This window comes from Cervus canadensis, chromosome 1 (assembly GCF_019320065.1).
Source record: "Cervus canadensis isolate Bull #8, Minnesota chromosome 1, ASM1932006v1, whole genome shotgun sequence".
Taxonomy (NCBI): domain Eukaryota; kingdom Metazoa; phylum Chordata; class Mammalia; order Artiodactyla; family Cervidae; genus Cervus; species Cervus canadensis.
Genome location: NC_057386.1, coordinates 36,199,761 through 36,221,593, shown reverse-complemented (window position 1 = coordinate 36,221,593; position 21,833 = coordinate 36,199,761). Strand labels below are relative to the sequence as shown.

Genomic DNA, 21,833 nt, shown 5'->3' with positions numbered 1-21,833 from the left:
GTGGACAGAAAACCAAAAGCTACAGGGTTTTTTTCTGAAATTAGAACAGTAATTTCAATGTGTGCATTTTAATTTTATTGTTATGCTTTCTCTGGGTCTCTGCATTATAATCTCTTAAAGGAAGAAAACGGATATTGGGTTATTAACTATTTTAAAGCATTCACATTTTATATTTCCATCATGTGTTTTGTTTGTAAGCTTGTTTGTTTCCTGAGCACACTGTTGTGACTGTTTATGTGAATTTGGAAAGAGCAAAATTAGAATTTTGGGGAAAGCCAAAAATAACAGGGAACACCCTATTGTTCTGTGAAAAACACTGGACTTGGATTCAGAAAACTTGGATCTCAGGCCTGGTTTTCTCCTGGAAACTCGGCAACTTAACCAAATTAGTCTTTTTTTCTCTTACCACTGCACTGGGGATGTCAATTGCTAACCCTTCCTATCGCCTCAAGTGGATATGTGAATAAACTGAGAAAACAGATGGCAAAAAACGTTTTAAATTAAACTACTCTGTAGTTGTAAGGAATCACTCTTGTTGTACTCCTTCTGAACGATTTCCCATTACTAGTACATAATGTTTTCAGTACTTGAACATATTTGACTTTCTGGGTGATTGAGCATGAAATCAAATCGGATATGGCTCAGACTCATTTCTCCAAAAGAATGTAATCATCTTAGTACAGTATTCTGCATAGTTTCCCCTAATAAGACCCCTTCTTGAATAACACATTCCAGTGGAGAGTCTCTGCTGCTAGTAAATTAGGCTGTGTCTGTATAAACTCGTATAATCTGGTTAGTATATAGAGCATGTCTCAAGACATTTTCAGGCATTACAGTGTCTTGAACATTACTAATGGTTGTTTGTCTTTTAGTATTCAGGCAAAAAGTGAGGAAGATCCCTAAGAAAGTTGACATGGAATTACTAATAACTTCATGAGAAAGAAATTAAAGCCTGTTTCCCAAAAAAGTTATGTTTCAAAGTAACTTTTTAAGACCCAGTGATCTTTGATTTGGTTCTTGTGTCTCTAACCATTAGAAAGCTTTCTGAAAGAAAGGATAAAAAAAAACCCAGTGTGATTTATAATCTCCAAAAAATTACATGAGTCAGCTTAATAATATGGTAATTCAGTTCAGTTCAGTTCAGTCAGTCATGTCTGACTCTTTGCGACCCCATGAACCGCAGCACGCCAGGCATCCCTGGCCATCACCAACTCCCAGAGTCCACCCAAACCCATGTCCATTGAGTTGGTGATGCCATCCAACCATCTCATCCTCTGTCATCCCCTTCTCCTCCTGCCCTCAATCTTTCCCAGCATCAGGGTCTTTTCAAATGAGTCAGCTCTTCACATCAGGTGGCCAAAGTATCGGAGTTTCAGCTTCAACATCAGTCCTTCCGGTGAACACCCAGGACTGATCTCCTTTAGGATAGACTGGTTGGATCCCTTTGCAATGCAAGGAACTCTTAAGAGTCTTCTCCAACGCCACAGTTCAAAAGCATCAATTCTTCGGCTGTCAGCTTTCTTTATAGTCCAACTCTCACATCTATACATGACCACTGGAAAAACCATAGCCTTGACTAGACAGACCTTTGTTGGCAAAGTAATGTCTCTGCCTTTTAATATGCTGTCTAGGTTGGTCATCGCTTTTCTTCCAAGGAGCAAGCGTCTTTTAATTTCATGGCTGCAGTCGCCATCTGCAGTGATTTTGGAGCCCAGAAAAATTAAGTCAGCCACTGTTTCCACTGTTTCCCCATCTATTTCCCATGAAGTGATGGGACCAGATGCCATGATCTTAGTTTTCTGAATTTGAGCTTTAAGCCAGCCTTTTCACTCTTCTCTTTCACTTTCATCAAGAGGCTCTTTAATTCTTCTTCACTTTCTGCCATAAGGGTGGTGTCATCTGCATATCTGAAGTTATTGATATTTCTCCTGGCAATCTTGATTCCAGCTTGTGCTTCCTCCAGCCCAGTGTTTCTCATGATGTACTCTGCGTATAAGTTAAATAAGCAGGGTGACAATATACAGCCTTGACGTACTCCTTTTCCTATTTGGAACCAGTCTGTTGTTCCATGTCCAGTTTTAACTTTTGCTTCCTGACCTGCATACAGATTTCTCAGGAGGCAGGTCAGGTGGTCTGGTATTCCCATCTCTTTCAGAATTTTCCACAGTTTATTGTGATCCACACAGTCAAAAGCTTTGGCATAGTCAATAAAATATGGTAGTAGGTTCAGTATTTTAATTCACTGTTTAGAATTCTAGGTTCTTTATCACAAGAAGTCCCCATAGTTTATACTGCACACTGTGTATGGAGGTGCAGAGCCGGTGGTAACTTTGCCTAAAGTTATACAGTGGTAACGTGTTCCAGTCTGAGCACAGGCTGACCGAGACTTGCATCTGTCCGCTCACTCCAGTGTTGCCAGTGAGCACTTGCCAAGTGGGTGCTGGATTGCACACGGCTCACTCCCTGTCATTGTCACTCCTCCTACTTCCGTGGTGGCTTATTTGATGCCTTACTAGTTCTACACACTGATAACTGATGTGTTGAAGCGTCTTAAATGTTGTAAGGGAAACCATGACCTGCTCAGCTTGACCACTCATCCAGCAGATGGGCCTGTGGCACCTGAGTGGGTTGGCCGTCCTTTCCAAAGCGCAAATGATGCCCCAAAAATGAGGCAGGTGAGATTTACAGTCATGGGTTCTGAAGAGGCTCAATTCCTGAAAAGTCCTAAGGTTCTGAGTCAAAGTGAGTATCTTTAATCAACACTCACAAACTATGTACTATGCTGGTTGGAGGCCAAAGGTCAGTGTTATAATACTACACTGTAATGGGAGGGGGGTAGCGCCAGCCAGTCCATCCTGCTGTTGTAAGAAGCCGTTCACATGCGTAAAGTTCTTAGATACGCAAAGACAGGCTTTGGTACTGAAACTGAAGAAATTGTGTACCCAAGCATCTTCACAGCTTCTACTGGACATATTTTCTTTTTAGGAATGAAGGAATATTCTCCCATTTTTATGTCAGTTCTACAAAATTGCATGTAACTTTATATTTTTAAAAGATTCTTAAGTATTTAATCTCTTAATTTGATTTTGAATTATAAATGTCAATTCAGTTGAGGGTTTTATGTTTTACTATGTTAAAAAGGAAAAAGTGTACATTTTTAAGGATTTTTTATGAATAAATTTAATGTACTGAAAATTAAAAAAAAGAAAGGATAGTGGTTCCAGAGGAGTTCTCTGAGGATCTGCCATTGGCTGTTTATAGAGCTGAAATTCAGATTCCCTCAGAAGATAAATAGGGCCTAAACTCATTTCAGAGAAGAAATGATTTTAAGCAGAAATATAAATATTGAATAATAAGATGCATACTATGGGCCAGTCTTTTATTTTATATTTTTGAGGATAAGAAAAGTGTAATCTATTTTTACTACCACAAATAATCATGAAAACACTGGTAGAAAACATTCTGGCTAAAGAGAAAGCAAAAGTTTCGCTTAAGTGTGAGATGCTAACTTATTGCATTTAGGTCTACCGACCATTTGAGGGAGTTAGAAGTTAAAGTAAACAGCTGCATCTCTAGTTGATCTCTGCATATTTTAACCCAAATATGGTAAAGGGCAGGGCTAAAGAAGGGAGTATCCCCATAATAAACAGAGCTCAGAACTTGTAACAGAAAATTAAAATATACTCCACTCAAGAGAAGTCTGTACTTTGCACTTAGGTTAAAGTCTCATTTAGATTTAAATTTCTAAACCTTGCTTAAGAAATTAAGTTTTCTTTGATCTCCTCTCTTCTGAATTGCCGAAATCAGATAAACCTACTTGACAAAAATGACTTCTTGTCACGTTGCTGAAGACCCTATAAAAAAGGTGGCTATCTTTGGAGGAACTCATGGGAATGAACTAACAGGAATATTTCTAGTTAAGCACTGGCTGGAGAACGGCACTGAGATTCAGAGAACAGGGCTGGAGGTAAAACCATTTATTACCAACCCAAGAGCAGTGAAGAAGTGCACCAGATATATTGACTGTGACCTGAATCGAGTTTTTGACCCTGAAAATCTTGGGTAAGACTATATTTTGTGTTGTATGTGTGCACATGCACACGTGTGTTTGTGTGTGTATGTGAAAAGTAGTACGTGTGAAAGCACATGTATATACATATGATATTCATGTTCATACACAGAATCGCTATTGTGAATAAGGTCACTTTCACTTTTAGTCATACTATATGATGAATTAATTACCTGAACTGGACATTCATGTACTCTTTTATAAACTTTTTAAATGTCAGACACTTCTTAACTGATTTATTTTTAAAAATATATTCTATCTAGACTAGGACAACGAATAAGAAAAGTTTTTATTTTTAAATCATGTCTTTAAAGAAACAGATTTAATAAGTCTTTTGCATTAAATTAATATTTGACTGCTATGCTTAGGTACCTATTTTTTAGCTTTCTAGGTGATTCACTACTGTGTTTTTTGCCTATGTTTTGGTAGTGCATGAAATTCTAGTTAAGAAAAATGTAATGTTTCAGTTAATGTTTGTTTAATGAAAGCGTGAATAAATAACCATCATAAGAAAACATTAGACTGCTTTGTGATCTGAGGAGTACATGTACTACTTTAAGTAGTGGGTCCCTGAGACCTGGATTTTCTGAATTTAAATTATAGCTGATGATACATTACATATAGGGTATACAATCATAATGCTCTATGTCCTTATTATTTTTGCCTTTGTTTACATCATTGTAGCTACTCCTGTAGATATATAGGCGTCTAAGCTTTTTACCACTTCTTTCATTTACATAAAAATATTTTTAAATACCTACTCTTCATGGGGCACTGTGCCAGATACTGTGGGAATACAAAGTTATGTACAGAATGGTTTCTGCTCTCAATGAGCTAACAGATGACAAGCTAAGATATAAGTCATGCCCAGCAACAACTAATATAGCACTGTTTTATATACTTATTTTCTATTAAATCCTGTTTTGAGTTTAAAGAGTTACTTTAATCTCACCACAGATCAAGAGATGGTTACTATATTTATACAAATTTGCCTCACTTTATGGAATACATTTTCTGGGGCAATTATACATTAGTCATAGCTTACATATCAAACCGTATTTTTACTAACATAAATTTTAAATTCAAACATGCTTTATATTCATGACTGAGATTATGTCAACACGATTAAGGTTTATCTATTCAACTAAAATAGCTATTAACTAACTCTTACATTACCACTAAGGATTAGTTGAAGAATAACTTTTAGTTGGCATGTTAACTTGCCAAATAACTCTGAAATGGACTAGATTGAGTTTTCTTATTATGACCACTCAGTGGCTTGCATTTCAATGAGACTAGTCTTTTAAATTAAACTCACTTTCTACTTATTATATTTAACACTTATCAGAGGCCGGACAGGTTTTTTTCAGGGTGTTTATGGAAACTTATGGGATAGATTAGTCACTTACCTTCTCCCATCCTCCTCCTAAACTGTGCTGCTTTTCCTATATTCCTCATCTCAGTGATGTCACCATTACCCACTAAATCACTTGTGGAAATCATCTTAGAACTTTCCACATTCTTTATTCCCTACATCTAGTGGGTTACTAAATCTTTCAATTATTCAAATACTGAATAGAGTTTATTATCTTTCAGGACATCATTTCTTGACTCTGAGCACCTGAGTAGCTGGTGGTGGCATTTACTCACATGGGGGAGAAGGAGAAGCAAATCAGTTATGGCAAGGAGGGAGGAACTTATGGAGTTGTGGCATTAATTAACTTTTAAAGTGCATTTGTAGCTTTTGGGCTTTCCAGGTGGTCCTAGTGGTAAAGAAAGTGTTAGTCACTCAGTCATGTCCAACTCTTTGTGACCCCGTGGGCTGCAGCCCACCAGGCTCCTCTGTCCATGGAATTCTCCAGGCAAGAATACTGGAGTGGGTAGCCATTTCCTCCTCCAGGGGATCTTCCCTATCCAGGGATTAAACCCAGGTCTCCCGCATTGCAGGCAGACTCTTCTGACTGAGCCACCAGGGGATCCGTGGTAAAGAACTCGCCTGCAAATGAAGGAGACATAAGAGATGCAGGTTTGACCCCTGGTTTGGGAAGATCCCCTGGAGGAGGGCATGGTAACCCACTCCAGTATTCTTGCTTGAAGAATCCTCTGGACAGAGGAGCCTGGAGGGCTACAGTCCGTAGGGTCACAAAGAACACGTCTGAAGCGACTTAGCCCGCACACACATACACATGTAGCCTTTAGGAACAATCTGGTTGCTTATAATAGAAATCTGAAAACAATGACTTAAACAAATAAGGGTTTTTTTTTCCCACAAATAAGAAGTCCAGAGGTAGGCAGTCCAGGCAGATACAGTGGCTCAGTGATATCATAAAGGCCACAGACTTCTGTCTTCTCACTGTGCTGTGCTTAGTTGCTCAGTGTCCGACTCTTTGCGATCCCACAGACTGTAGCCCTCCATGCTCCTCTGTCCATGGGGATTCTCAAGGCAAGAATACTGGAGTGGGTTGCCATGCCTTCCTCCAGAGGATCTTCCCAACCCAGAGATCGAACCCAGGTCTCCCACATTGCAGGCAGATTCTTTACCATCTGAGCTATCAGGGAAGTCCAAGAATACTGGAGTGGGTAGCCTATCCTTTCTACAGGGGACCCAACCCAGGAATCGAACTGGGGTCTCCTTCATTGCAGGTGGATTCTGTACCAGCTGAGCTACTAGGGAAGCCCCAGTCTTCCCACTGCACTAGCCTTAATATGCAGCTTTTGTCTTCATTGCTTTTCTTCATAGTTGAAAAACTGCTGCTCTAACTTCTTGATTGCATTCCGGGCAAGAATTACTCAGGTGCAAACTGTAGGTCTTTTGAAGATGCTAACAAAAATAGTCAGAGGATAGAAATAAATGGAATTATAGAGAAATGTTGTTGAACGCTTTCATGAGAAAAATAAATTTAAATTATCATGTACATTAAGAAAAAATGTATCCTAACCATTGAGCTTGGAGGTGGGGGAGAGCAGGTAGAGACTCATTTGAGAATTCAATAAAAATTATCAACCCTCATCCTATGATGCATATGTGCATATACCTGCAATGTTTTGCATTATCGCAGGGTTCCCAGACTCTTCTCTGTAAACCTTGACCCTGGACCACTAGTGGGTCCTAGAATCACTTAAGAATCCTTAATAAGATGATGTGAGCTCCTAAGTTTGACTATTCTTGTGCACTAGAATTAGCTAGAGTGTAAAAAAATTATAGGTGCATTTGGTGGTCTAGCTTCTTTATAGCCCAGTACACTTAACTACTAAGGGACTCTTGATTAAATTAATGGATGAATTTCATTCAGAGTTGAAGTCAAATGATAAATTGTTTGAAATGTCCTTCCTGTGACCAGCCACATAAATGAACTATTATTTGCAAGCATGTCAATGCAACATTACTTGGAATCAAACAGAGGGTAAAATGTAATTTTTCATTTATAAAATTTTCAAATAAAGTTCCCCTTCCCTCAGAGGTTTTTCATATTAAAGGTTTGGTGCCAAGTTTCTTATATACTGTGTTCTCATTGTATTTTTATGTTATCTTAGCTACAGGTGTTGTTAATCTTTTTCTTTCTGCTAATAACAGCAAAAAAAAGTCAGAGGATTTGCCATATGAAGTGAGAAAGGCTCAAGAAATAAATCATTTATTTGGTCCAAAAGATAGTGAAGATTCCTATGACATTATTTTTGACCTTCACAACACTACTTCTAACATGGGGTGCACTCTTATTCTTGAAGATTCCAGGAATGACTTTTTAATTCAGATGTTTCATTATATTAAGGTAATGTCGATGTTATTAATTTACAAATTAGCCTAGGACCTGTAATTTTAAGTTGGTTATAGATGTTGAAACAACCAGAAAAGGGTGAGGAGGGAGAGTCCAAGAGAAATGGGGGACTGAGGGGAGCACCACAATAGAAGCAGCAGTGACAGGCAGAAGAAAAGGAGAAGAAATGAGCAAAATAATAAATATAATGAAAAAATAATAGAACATATGAATCATTGTATCTATAAAATTTTAAATCTTTTATTAAGACTATGACAGTAATCATGGGTTTTTCAGTAAAATTAATACCAAACTGTTGAAGTGGTTGAAGTGGCTCAATTACAGTTTTAAGAAGTTTAAAAGATAGTCATTTAATGTTGACTAAAGACCAATGATAAAAAGATTGACTGTCTTTAGCCCTGTCTTTGTCTCCGTTTGATTCGTATACCCCAACAAACACCTGATCTTTCGGTACTTCATATAGCTAATCATCTTAAGGCTCAGAAATCTATAAGATGAAAAAATCAGCAGTCCAGTGCCTATAACAAGAAAAACTGCTAGAAAATAACTGTCAAGCAAAACACAAATAATAAACTGTATGATTATTTCTATGTAATGGATAGCCTTCGTTCCAGAGAGCTAGTATGAGCTAGTATGATTTAATGAAAAGTATGTGACCCATATAGCCAGTACCTGGGTTCAAATCCCGATTTTCTCACTTGCTAACCTTGAACAAGATAATCAACTTCCTTGCTTTCCTTGTTTTATAAAATTAGCATAATTACAACAGCTACCCCATATGACCATTATAAGCCTTACATAAGAAAAAAAAAAACTTAATGCATTTAGCTGAGTGCTTTTAGCAGATAGTAAGGATTAACTATTATTTTTGTTTCCTTGAATTAGTGACATTGACTAGATAGTAGTTCTGGTAGGAAATCATAATGCAGTATCTTTGTTGCTCATTGAAGGGAGAGCTGAATACTTTGTATGCTGCCATTGTCATCAAAACCAAGAGGCCTGTCTTGAATTACTCGATAAGTGGGGGTGTTACTTGCCATCTGTAGAGACCTTGCCACAAGGGTAGAAACAGAATTCTTTAAGAGACCCATAGTAAGCTAAATACTCAGTGTAACCAGTGATGAAAACAAAAACAACGAAAGCCATTCAGAAGAAGAATTTATTCATATACTTTGTTCATGGTTCTGGAGAAATGTTTAATGTACATTTTATACAGAAAGTTACATATAATCCAACTTTATATGTAGTTGGAGTTTAGAATGTGTGTCATAAAGTTGTCTTACTATCTTAGTTGATGAAGTTAAACATACTGAAGGCATTATTGACTCTGACAGCAAAGAGAACAAGGCATATGGTCTTTACATAATAAGAACATGTTTTATATTCTTTTCAGACGTCTTTGGCTCCATTACCCTGCTATGTTTACCTCATTGAGCATCCTTCTCTCAAATATGCAACCACTCGTTCTATAGCCAAGTATCCTGTTGGTAAGTCACATTTCCCACTGTCACAGCTAAACAAAATATGTCTGAGACGAAACTCTGAGAAAACTAATTTAAAGACTATTTGCAGCTACTTTGCTTATCATTATGGCTTATAATTGTCAAGTAATAAGCAAACTATCCCCAGGCTGTCTCTAACTATATCAGATTTCCTCACTTTCATTGACCAACTTTCTACATTCCAGAAAGAAGCCCTGAGCTAAAGGAATTTGAGTCTTTTATATGTGTAGTAAGCAACCTGCTTTTTGCTCAGGCAAGACACCAGCCCTATCTTCGAAGGGTATTCACTGTACAAAATTCTTAAAACAATAATCTGGAGCCAAGGCAGTCAGTATCTTGCTGGCAAGACTTGCAGAAATACAGAAGACTCATGGAAAATTCTCTCCCAGCATCCCTCTTTAGCAGCTGCTTTGAAGTAGAGTCTCTGATAACCTGTGTTTCTTATCCATTCACTTGTATGCTCTGTCAGTTACTGATCTGTGAATTTGTCTTTACCTTTTGGTAACTTCCAGCACACAGGCTTGCACTGTCATACACCTTCTCCAACAGTCTCTTTTTTCTACATTCCATTCTCATTCCTGAGTGACTTACTAGCATAATTGTTTGCAGACCACACTGTAATCCTTAAGATTGCTGTTGTCCTGCAGTCCATGGGGTCACAAAGAGTTGGACATGACTTAGCGACTGAACAACAGCAACACAACTTAGAAGTAGATTTAAAGTTATCTTGGTTATTTGCTTTTGATGATTTTGGTGCATAGTCAAGGGATCAGTTGAGGCAAGCTAAATGACCAAGTGTAGGTAATTATTTGAAACAAATCAAGTGCTTAAAAATAAAGGATAAAGATCTATGACACTAAATAAAGCATAAGATTTCCAGTCCTTGCTTTATTTCATTTATGGGCAGTGTTGCTCTTAGTTAGAACGAATATCTATTGATATATTTGGCTCTTAAAAATAGATTCAGGGACTTCCCTGGTGATTCAGTGGTTGAGACTCTGCCCTTCTACTGCAGAGTGCCTGGGTTTGATCCCTGGTTGGGGAATTAAGATCCTGCATGTAGTGTGGCCAAAAAAAATAAATAAATAAATATATGCCCAAACATATCCAGAAAAGCTAAACACAAAAGTGAAAAATGAAGCTAAAAGAGAATACAGTAAGATTTTGTGTATGGAGAAATAACAGAAGTGCATGAAAACAGGATAGGTGGAAAAGAATGTATATGAATTGATGGAAAGGATTGGATGATGTTAAATTGGTAAATAGTTTTATAAATGAATAAGGTGATGATTGTAATGATAACAGTGTGGGAGACTTGGACAGGAAGGAAAGGACTAGATAAGTAGTTTAGAGAAAAATATTTTGTAGATTTATGGAACAATGCTTGACAGCCACAGGAAGTAGACCTGATGGTATGGGAATTAATTTTATTGGGATGAGAAGAAATGAATACAGATTTTTTCCACAGAAAATGAAAACCATTGACTATCATGGCAGGTTGGGTTGTTATGTTAAAAGCAAGAATATTGCTCCAGGATCACATAGATTGCCGTTTGACTTAAATCCATGGCTTGTTTAGTTTAGCTTTCTATTACTAAATAGATGTGTTTTCTCCTACAAGCTGTGTCTATGACAGTTTCTCCTTGTGGTCGCTTATTATTTTGTCAATATAAAGTCTGCTCCTTTTACTATATTATGATTTTTAAAAATTTTGACAACATTGAAAGAAATTTAGAGAAAAAAAGACCCACAAGACCTGACTACTATAACACAACTCTTTGATTTTCTTATGTTCTCTCCCAGTCTTTATTTACCATGCGTGTAACTTGTAAATGTTCTGCTTTATTTATTGCCTAATATTATGTCTCACATATTTTCCATTATGCTACATGGTCTGCCTTTTTAAACATTTTTAATGATGTGATTCTAGATCTTGATTATGAAAATGCTCAGTCTTATATACTAACACATGTAAATGTGACTATCTCCTCTTCTGTACCTAGGTATAGAAGTTGGTCCCCAGCCTCAGGGGGTTCTGAGAGCTGATATTCTAGATCAAATGAGAAAAATGATTAAACATGCTCTTGATTTTATACATAATTTCAATGAAGGTAAGTAGTAGGCAGAAATTGTTTCTTTGTTAGCTTGTGTGTGTGCAAATAAATCAGGAAAGGAAGATGAGATGGAGTACACATAATGACTTAAACCACTAAATATTGAAATACCAATGGGACCTAGGTCAAATTTGCCACGTTTGTGATATTGTTGTTTTTTAAAAAAAAATTAATCATCTCAGCCATTCTTCAATGACCAGTATAGACACATTCAAGAAAAGCAGCTACCAAATAAAGTTTCACAAATGAAATCCTCGTTTTCCTATTAATGTCCATTTTAAAAAGCAAAGAAATACCAAGAAATACAGATGTCCAGTAAACAGATGAAAAGATGTCCAATATCACTAGTAGTCAGAGAAATGCAAATTAAAATACAAAACCATTTTCTCCCATTAGATTGGGAAAATAATCTCTTTTCTGCCTTGGATAAACGCTTGGAGACCTGTGAATAAATTCTGAATACATACTTCAGGAGAAACATCTTATAGTAGAGGTTAACTAAGGAGATGATTGAGAATGTTGAAGAGTTTGAAAACCATAATAAAAATAATTCCAAGGATGCACATAGAAGTTCAGTTTATAGAGTACATTCACATGTATCCTCATGTATGTGACAATATTTGAGTGCTGGTTGATAAAATTAAAGGCACTTAGGCTGGCAAAAAGGAGTCTTAAGGCCAATTTTATTTTAGAGTTTCAGAAGTGTTATATTGGAAAGGAATTAGACAAGTTTTCTGTGACTTGGAGGGCAGAATAGAATCTGTGCAATAATGTTATCTAAGGACAGAAATTTCTGATTAACAAAGCTGACCAACAGTGGAGCAGACCATACTTTGTGAGGCTGTTCAAGCAAGAGCAAGATGACCACTTAGCCAGAAAAATACACAGGATACTCAAGCATCAGTGGAAGTTAAGCATTTGAGAGTCGTTCCAGCTTTGAGATTCTAAGTAGCAAAAACATGTTCCTTTGTGTTCTACCACTTTCTTCTTTCCTCCCAATGGACCTTCTGGTTTAAAGAAATGACATCTGATGTTTCCGTCTTCATCTTGGAAAATTTGGTAAATTGTAAAAATGGCCACAAATTCTTCCCTTCCCTGCTTTCATGTCCTAGCTAGAGATAGAGTCTATTTTCCTGCCCCCTGGATCTAGCTTGGCCAGATCCAACATGTCTTATACCACAGAAGAGATTTGAAAAGAACTTGCACTTTGGGGCTTGCTGTCTCGAAGCTCTTAGGAACCTTCCACTGTCATTTTGTGAATCAGTTCACCTAGCCTGCTGGATGATACAAGACCATGAGGCTGAAGACTGAGACCTCCCAGCCAGTAGTTCTGCAGCTCCAGCTGAGGACCCATCAAATGCCCAGATATGAGAGCAAAGTCATCTTAGATCATCCAGCACCCTGCTGACCTGCCAGCTCACCACAATGCATGAGCAAGCCGATTAGAAATCAGCCGGTCCAGCCTAGACCAGAGGGACTGCCCAACCAAACCACAGAGTCATGAGCTAAACTAGAGGGTTGTTTTATGCCACAAAGTTCTGGCATAACATATTAAGCAGCAGAAGCAAACTGGTACAGAAGTGATGGCAGGGTATCTGAATTCCACCCTGGCTGCACTTTGTGCACTAAGGGGAAAGGAAGATTTTTCCTTTGGATTGCAACCATAGCACACTGTGGGCTCTATGCTGGATGAAAGTTCATCCTGTTTATTCAGAGGGTGCCTAGTATAAACATAAACTACCCCTTTTCCAAGTTTCTGGGCACTGGGTTGTTTAATGTTGCTGCAGCATTGTAAGTTTGACTCCATTATGAGCAGACTGGCTATATTCCAATATCTCACTGTTCAAGAGCTGCCCAGATGTTTAACATACTTAGTTAAGAGGAGGAGCACAATGGTGAAGTCATCTAACCTGCTGAACGTCCTCCTGAAGTTACACAATCACAGGATGTCAGAGCTGGAAGGGGCCCTCCAAGATAAACTGATGTGAAACCTTCATCTGACAGGTAAAGAAAGTGCACATCAAGAAGTTAAGCATCTTGCTCAAGTTGACACAGCTGGGAGATTGGAGCACAGGTGTCCTGACTCTCATTCCTAGCCTCTCTCTCCCCTGCACTGACTTTGTAAGTTCTGCTTTCCACCTCTGTCCTACCTCTGTGTACTTGTGGACCCTGTGCTGGTAGGAACCATTCGAGAACTTCCTTTGGTTTAGTGTTGTTGGGAACATCCTTAACTAAAATTTTACGGAGCCATATAAGACCCTGAATAGCCAAAGCAATCTCGAGAAAGAGGAACAAAGCCAGAGGCATCACACTTCTGACTTCAAAGTGAAAGTCACTCAGTCGTGTCTGTCTCTTTGTGACCCCCTTGGACTATACAATCCATGGAATTCTCCAGGCCAGAATACTGGAGTGTGTAGCCTTTCCCTTCTCCAGGGGATCTTCCCAACCCAGGGATTGAACCCAGGTCTCCCACATTGTAGGTGGATTCTTTACCAGCTGAAGCCCCCCACTTCATATTACAAAGCTGTTGTAATTAAGCCATATAGTGTTGGCATAAAAACAGGCACACAGATCAATGGAATGGAGTGGAGAGCCCAGAAATGAACCCGTGTATATATGGTCAATTAATATACAACAAAGGAGCAAAGAATCTACAGTGGAGAAGGGGCAGTCTCTTCAATAAGGAGTATTGGGGAAATTGGACAGCTATGTGTGGAAGAGTGAAATGACCACTATCTTAAAGACCATACACAAAAATTAACTCAAAATGGATTAAAGACTTGAACATAAGAACTGAAGCTATAAAACGTATAGAAGAAAACATAGGCAGTGAGCTTCCTGAAATAGGTATAGGTCTTGGCAATTTTTTGAATCTGACACCAAAATTAGAAGCAACAAAGGCAAAAATAAATGAGACTACGTCAGACTAAAAGCTTCTGCCCAGCAAAGGAAACCATCAACAGAGTGAAAATACAATCTACTGAATGGGAGAAAATACTTGCAAATTACATATCTGATAAGGCACTAATATTCAAAATATATAAAGAACCCATACAACCCAATAGTAAATATATATGTATATATATATTTAAAAATGAGCAGAAGATCTGAATAGACATTTTTCCAGAGAAGACATACAGATGGCCAACAGACACATGAAAAAATGTTCTACATCATTAGTCACCAGGGAAATTAAAATCAAAACCACAATGAGAGGGGAAGGGGGTAGGATGAAATGGGAGATGGGGATTGATGTATGTACACTACCATGTGTAAAACAGATAGCTAGTGGGAGCCTATGGTATAGCTCAGGGAGCTCAGCTCAGAGCTCTCTGGTGACCTAGATAGGCCAGATGGGGCAGTGGGGTGGGAGAGAGTGCTAAGGGACCAGGGTTATTTGTATGTGTATAGCTGATTCACTTCATTGTGCAGCAGAAACACAACATTGAAAGGCAACTATACTCCAATAAAACATTAAAAAATAAAATAAATTATAAAAAGCCATAATAAGATATCACCTTGCTCCTTTTAGAATGGCTATTATCAAAAAACAAGAAGTAAGTTACGTGAAGATATGGAGAAAAGGGAACTCTTGTGTACTACTGGTGGGAATCTTAAGTCGTTGCAACCTCTATGGAAAACAGCATAGAAGTTCCTCAAAAAATTAAAAATAGGATTACCATATGATCCCAGCAATTTCACTTCTGGGTGAAATTGTGTTTTATGTACTTTCTGAGTGTTAAATCTCACAATAAAATGGTTTAAAAGCAAAAAAGATGCTGTGCTCTCCCTGTAACTGTCTGTTTTCAGTTTTTGGTTGTTCTTCCTTTTTTAAGTATCAACTTCCCTTTTATCAGGAATTTTTTGTTTTGTTTTGTTTTTTAGTTGCTATTTATATTTATTTATTTTGCCACAGGAAAAGAATTTCCTCCCTGTGCTATTGAAGTCTATAAAATAATGGAGAAAGTTGATTATCCCAGGAATGAAAGTGGAGAAATTGCTGCTGTTATCCACCCTAAACTGCAGGTAATGGTTACTACTTCTTCTAAATATTCAAAATAATGATGCCCTACCTTTGAGTGGAGGGATTCCCAGGTGACTCAGTGGTAAAGAATCCACCTGCCAATGCAGGAGACACAGGAGATATGGGTTCAATCTCTGGGTTGGGAAGATCCCCTGGAAGAGAAAATGGCAACCCACTCTAGTATTCTTGCCAGGGAAATCTCATGGACAGAGAAGCCTGGCAGGCTACAGTCCATGGGTTTGCAAAGAGTCGGACACAGCTGAGCGTGCTCGCAGCTTTGAGTAGAACTTTACAGTCCATGGTGACTCAGACAGTAAAGAATCTGCTTGCAATGCAGGAAACCCTGGTTCAGTCCCTGGTCTGGCAAGATGCCCTAGAGAAGGAAATGGCTACCAACTCCAGTGTTCTTGCCCATGGACAGAGGAGCCTGGCTGGCTACAGTCCATGGGGTTGCAAAGAGTTGGACATGAATGAGCGACTAACACTTAACAGTCCATTAAACATTTTACATATGTGAGTTCCTCAGTAGATGTTCTCAAAAACACTGCAGTCTAGATAAGGTATTCAGATCATTGCTGAGTAAATATTTATGGAGTAAATCCTGTGCTGGCTCTACAAATCCTGTGCTGTACATCAATGAATATGGTTTATATTCACGTGGAACTTATAGTCTAGATATACTAAAGTCTAAACTGTGGTCTTGAAGATAACCAGATGCTATAACAGAATAATGAGGTGTGGATGGAGGTCAGAGAACATGAAATTCCTGCTTTAAGTGCAATGGGTAAGAATTATTATATCTATTTTAATATAAGAAAATGGAGGCTCAGAAATTAGATCCTTCCCACAGTCCCGTAGTTATTGATGGCAGATCCAGAACGAAGCCTCTTTGCAGTTGGCCACGCTGCTACCACCTCCCTGTGATCACTACTGTAAAAGAGCAAAGCAATCAGAACCTCCTCCTTTGGAATGTTTTCCGCCTTTTTCCCCTGACCCCTCAAGACCCCAGTATCTCTCTGCTCTTTGTCTGGTTTGATCAATAATGGTGTAATGAAGGGGAAGAAAAGGCTCATAGGAAAGAATAGGAAGTTTAAATCTGGAAGAGGCAGAGGTAAAAGCAGAGAAGAGCAAAGATTCTAAAAATCTAAAACATCCATCTCCCCACACACTAGCAGACCTCAGAAATGGAAGAGAACCAATGGATTGTCTAGCCTGGTACATTCAACCCTGGAGGCACATTGCCTACAGCACCTTTTAGAAAATAACAACGCCAGGTCCCCTCTCTGGGATAATCTGATCTTCTTGGCCGGGGTAATTAGAGTGGGAAACCACTGATCCAGTTCAAACTGCTATTTAATGACCCTAATGATATTCACTCAGACTTACAACTTAATAAAACAGCCTGCCCCAAAATACAGACTAGTGGAGCAGATCCAGCTTTGTGCCTTAGTGGGATCCAGGTGGAAACTTGAAGGAGCCTGAGGCAGTGTTTTAAAAGACAGAAAGATAAAGATTTCGAACCTCTTAAATGATTCAGTTGTTATCATAATGTGGGAACACATATAGGAAATATTCACCTATCTTGTGCTTTTCCCAGGCTTTTCCCAGCCCATCCCCACCTTCTCCCACCAATCCCCACCAGAATAGAGCCATCTAGCATGCAGGCACAAGGTCACTCATTTTTTATCCCCAGCAGTAGAATGTCTATATACAGAAGACTCTTAATGAATATTTCCTAAATTTTGCTGAGTGGAATTTAACTTCAACTAGCAAGAGATAAAATTTGCACTTAACAACATGTACATGTAGTTTTGGTTTTTGATACTATAAACCTCTTCAGCAACATTCAAGGTGAACTTGATACCAAAGCAGGCTGTAATCATGTGTCAGTTATAAAAATAAAAAGGGGAACTCTTAAAACTGCTGCCAAAACAAACTGCTGAATCTCAGTTTAGTCACATACCTCTAACTTGTCTCTTTTAAAAGAAGATAGTGCTGTCATTTTGGTTGTCTAGAGCCTGACATAAGAATTTTTAAATTTGTTTTTTATTGAAGTATAGTTGATTTTTTGACGGGACTTCCCTGTAGGTCATACTATAAAGAATCTGCCTGCAATGCAGGAGACCTGGTTTGATCCCTGGGTCTGGAAGATCCTCTGGAGAAGGGAATGGCAACCCACTCCAGTATTCTTGCCTGGAAAATCCCATGGACAGAGGAGCCTGGTGGGCTACAGTCCGTGGGGTCGCAAAGAGTCAGACACGGCTAAGCAACTAACACTACTACTACATGTAGTTGATTTACAATGTTGTGTTAGTTTCTGGTCTACAGCAAAGTGATTCAGTTATATATATTAATATATAGAGAGAGATATATACATGTATGTCCTTTTTCATATTCTTTTCCATTATACAATTTGTAAAGTAGGAAAAAAACCAAATGTAATTTATTTATGTTGTTTCCTGAAAGGATCAAGATTGGAAACCCTTGCACCCTGAGGATCCTGTGTTTTTAACTCTTGATGGAAAGACCATTTCATTGGGCGGAGACCAAACCGTGTACCCAGTTTTTGTAAATGAGGCCGCATATTATGAGAAGAAAGAAGCTTTTGCAAAGACAACTAAACTAACACTCAATGCAAAAAGTGTTCGCTCCTCTCTACATTAGAAACCACTTGTAGCTCATTGTTAGAGAGTACCTTGAAAAATTCTACTAGTTTATAAGCTCCTGAAGAGCAGGATTGTGCCTTACTCATCATCATTTCCACGGCTCCTAGCCTGGTGGCTTGCACACAGTGGACATTCAGGTAAATTTCTTGAATGAATGAATGTATTAATGAATGTCTTTTAAAGATATCATACTTTATGTATGTAGCCTATTCAAAGAAGTGCATTTCTTATTTCTCTATAGCTTTATATACCTTACACTTTGATAGTTTAGCATTCTTAATAAACAGCCTTACAATTCAAATTTTAACATCAAAATAGTCCATGGGATTGCAGGATCGGACACAACTGAGTGACTCAGTACAGCGCAGCACAGATACTATATACAAAAAACTATTAACTTGAGTATAGAGTTAAATATTGTATGCTTTTAAGTAATATAAAAATACTACTAGAAACTAATAGCACAGGCTCGCTATTTTAAATTTTTCACATTTGAATTAATGCTAAATTAAAGTATTAAAGTCAATCAGCAGCAGTTGTGATATATGTAGATTTTTTAAATGCTCTTATGACGGTGAAATGTGAATGAGAAATGGGGGCTGATTGTAAAGGTGACATTATGAATAAATCAAGAAACTCTGAATAGTCCTTTGTCCACTGAGAGTCACCCACACAAAGCATCACAAAGCTTCGTGCTCGGGCACACCCACTTGTTCTGTGCTGACCCCAGGAAGCCAGGAGCCTCTTTCAGACCTCTCACAAACTCCCCCAGAAGCTCATGTTCTTTCCCAACTTGCAAGGCATGTCCTTCCTGGCTGTCCCTTCTTACTTTGAAAGAACTCATTTGTCCTTCTTCCTAACCAATGTATAAGAAAGTCTTTGGGCTCCAGCAGTGTAGGTGGTAAAGACAGAGCTGAGGGCAGTGGACACTAGTAGAAATGCGGCCCAAACCCATCTCTGTTTCACAAATGCATTCGTTTAAGACATTCCCTCCTGTCCTAAATGCCCAAATCCCCCACTCTCAAGATTCTTCTCCTCAAAGGTCCTTGCTCTAATTTTCCACCTCCCTCCCTCTCCAATCCTTGCAAGAGCCTCCCCTCCCCCCTTTCTTAGGCCATGGCAGCCAAGTAAAGAACATTTTATCCCATGATTTGGACCCCAAGGTACCCATGTTTACAGTTTCAAATATATTTACAAAATCATACTAATATTGTCATTATCTGTAACATGTATATGTCTATATCTATAATTTCATTAAGATTATATAAAATTTCATTAAGATTATAAAACAAATCCCATTAAGCCAATTTCCTTCCATATTCAGTGCTCTATAGCACACAATTAAACTGCTTTGAAACTTTCAGCATTTATTTTTGCACTTTACCAAAATTATTTTCTTTGGAATAGACTCTCCTCTTTCTGAATTCTTTAGTAAAAAAAAATTTTTTTTATCAATTGGCTTTTGTATATAACAAGCTTTACCAAGCTTCCTTTTCCCACTGTGTCCTATGCACAAGTTCAATTTTTCTAGGTCAATTTTTCCATATATATACTTTGGGAAAAATACTTTATTTTCCCATCAAATTTTAGTTAGTTACAAAATTTACAATGTGCAGTTTAGGCCACTGTGGTTTCAGTTTTTGTATGGATTCTTTCTATCAAGCCTAATTTTCTCTGACTCAATATTTATAGTCTTTAGAGTTTCTAATTAGATGTTATTTTTTTTAATCTATAACATATTGCTGTGTGACTTTAGCCACTTTTCAATTTCATTTTGACTATTTCTAACAGTCTACAGACTCGGTTTTACCATTTATAAAATAGGAATGTTCATAATAATAGTGTCCCTTTCATGAGATTGTTGTGAGGATTAAGTGGGCTAATGCATACAAGTACTTACCACAGTGCCTGGCACAGAATAATAAATTATTCAAGTTGAAATTCCTAACACAAAAAGCCCTTTATGATCTGTCCCACCCTCCCCACAACCTCTCTAGACTCATCTGCCTCTAGCTCTTCTCTGTTCCAGGTGGCTGTGTGTTGTTTTATTCCTGTGTGTCTTTGCAGAGTCTGGCCCTTCCACCTAGAATTTCCTTCCTTCCCTTCTCTTCCTCCATCCCTGACACCCACACCAGACCTCACCTTATTGAATTCCTATTTTTTCTTCAAAATGCAACTCAGTTCTCATTTCACCTATAAAATCTCTCTTGACTTGCCCCTCTGCCCCTCTGCTTCTGTCCCACCTCGAGGATATTACCAGTGTCTTTTTCAGTACCTGCAGTCTAGTAAGCGTCCTGTGAGTTTAGCTGAGTAAATGAGTGTGCTCAAACATTCCTTCTCTACTGAAACGTCTTCATGTTCCACCAGTGTCTCTGCCTTCTCTTTGCCTTCTTCCCGTCTTTCCCAGTCACTTCCCGAGTATCTCCTTCACTCTCGGGTGGGAATCTCTCATTCCACACTCCAGATTGTTAGTATGTCCCAAATGATGGCAGGTGGAAAAATACACCCTTTTAAGTCTGTAACCCTATGAGGGGAAAAGGAAATGTTCATATCCAGTAATACCCTTGTGTGAAACCTGTAAATGGTTCCCCTAACCCTCAATATGAAATCTCAACGCCTCCCCCACAGCTGGACGAGTCCTGTGCGCTCTGGCCTCTGCCTGCCTCTCCAGCCCTGTTCCTAGCAATTTGGCCTCGAAGACTTCTCCATCCTCAAGTTCACCCTACTACCTTGGGGTCTTTGCTTCTCTCCATCTATGGTGCACAGGTTCAGCTGCCCCAGGGCATGTGGGATCTTAGTTCCCTGACCAGGGATCAAATCTGTATCCCCTGCACCAGAAGGCAGATCCTCAACCACTGGACCACCATCAGGGAAGTCCTGATACTTATTCTTAAATGTGGTTCAAGGACTTCCTTAGTGGTCCAGTGGCTAAGACTCCACACTCCCAATGCAGGGGACCCCAGTTTAATCCCTGATCTAGGAACTAGATCCCACATGCTACATCTAAAAGATCCCTGTGTACCACAACTAAGACCCAGTGCAACCAGACAAATTTGTTTTAATGTGACACAGGGTAGGCTAACCCACCCCGTTATACAAGCTCATTGACACTACTGGACTAGCATGTACCAGCACACCTCAGAAAACCTGGATCCTTGGCCCACGAAAAAGTGCTGTGACATCAACCTGCCATTCTCTCTCTCTCCAAGTCTCAAATTCCCCAAGTCTCAATTTTCTCTGTTCTATTGAATGACAATAGAATACTCATCAAACCATCTACAGAATTGTGGATTAAGATAACCAATATGAATGAAAGCACTTTATAAATAGGTAATTGTACAATCTCAAAGGCTGAAAAAATTGCAAAATATATTTTGGAAGGTAATTTTTCATGATATCAAAAGTCATAAAACTTCATCCTCACTGACCTAGGCATCCCACTTTCAGAATACATCCTATGACAGGGGCACCCACACTTTCTCTATCCATCTACCCAGAATGTTCCCATGGATGGCACATTCCTAGATTATAGACTGAAGCCTGTTTGAACTAGCATGTGGATTATGTACAACTCCCATTTCCTTGCCAGTCAAGAAAATATAGCCCAGTGAAGGGTGTTATTTTGGGAATCGTTTGGATGAAGTAATTGACCAAATGGAGCACATTGCTTATTAATAAATTG

The 21,833-nt window shown here is 38.6% G+C and overlaps 1 protein-coding gene across 2 annotated transcripts; it reads left to right on the top strand.

The window, feature by feature from the left end:
- The first annotated feature begins 3,637 nt into the window (after positions 1–3,637).
- Positions 3,638–18,783, top strand: ASPA (aspartoacylase). 2 transcript variants are annotated; one of them, XM_043477903.1, is made up of 6 exons: positions 3,640–4,062; positions 7,644–7,839; positions 9,239–9,332; positions 11,351–11,458; positions 15,378–15,487; positions 17,952–18,783. In XM_043477903.1, exons 1-6 carry the CDS (start codon positions 3,827–3,829, stop codon positions 18,147–18,149), a joined length of 942 nt encoding a protein of 313 aa, XP_043333838.1. In that variant the 5' UTR covers positions 3,640–3,826; the 3' UTR covers positions 18,150–18,783. The 2 variants fall into 2 exon arrangements, with proteins under 2 accessions (XP_043333840.1, XP_043333838.1); XM_043477905.1 differs by lacking the exon at positions 11,351–11,458 and having other exon boundaries at positions 3,638–4,062.
- The last annotated feature ends 3,050 nt before the right edge of the window (positions 18,784–21,833 follow it).

What these genes read in the sequence shown, in the direction of transcription:
- ASPA (XM_043477903.1), top strand. Translation starts at nt 3,827, where the DNA reads ATGACTTCTTGTCACGTTGCTGAAGACCCTATAAAAAAGGTGGCTATC. An exon ending in AGATGTTTCATTATATTAAG is followed by an intron (nt 7,840 to 9,238) that starts GTAATGTCGATG and finishes TATTCTTTTCAG; the next exon opens with ACGTCTTTGGCTCCATTACC. An exon ending in TTATCCACCCTAAACTGCAG is followed by an intron (nt 15,488 to 17,951) that starts GTAATGGTTACT and finishes GTTTCCTGAAAG; the next exon opens with GATCAAGATTGGAAACCCTT.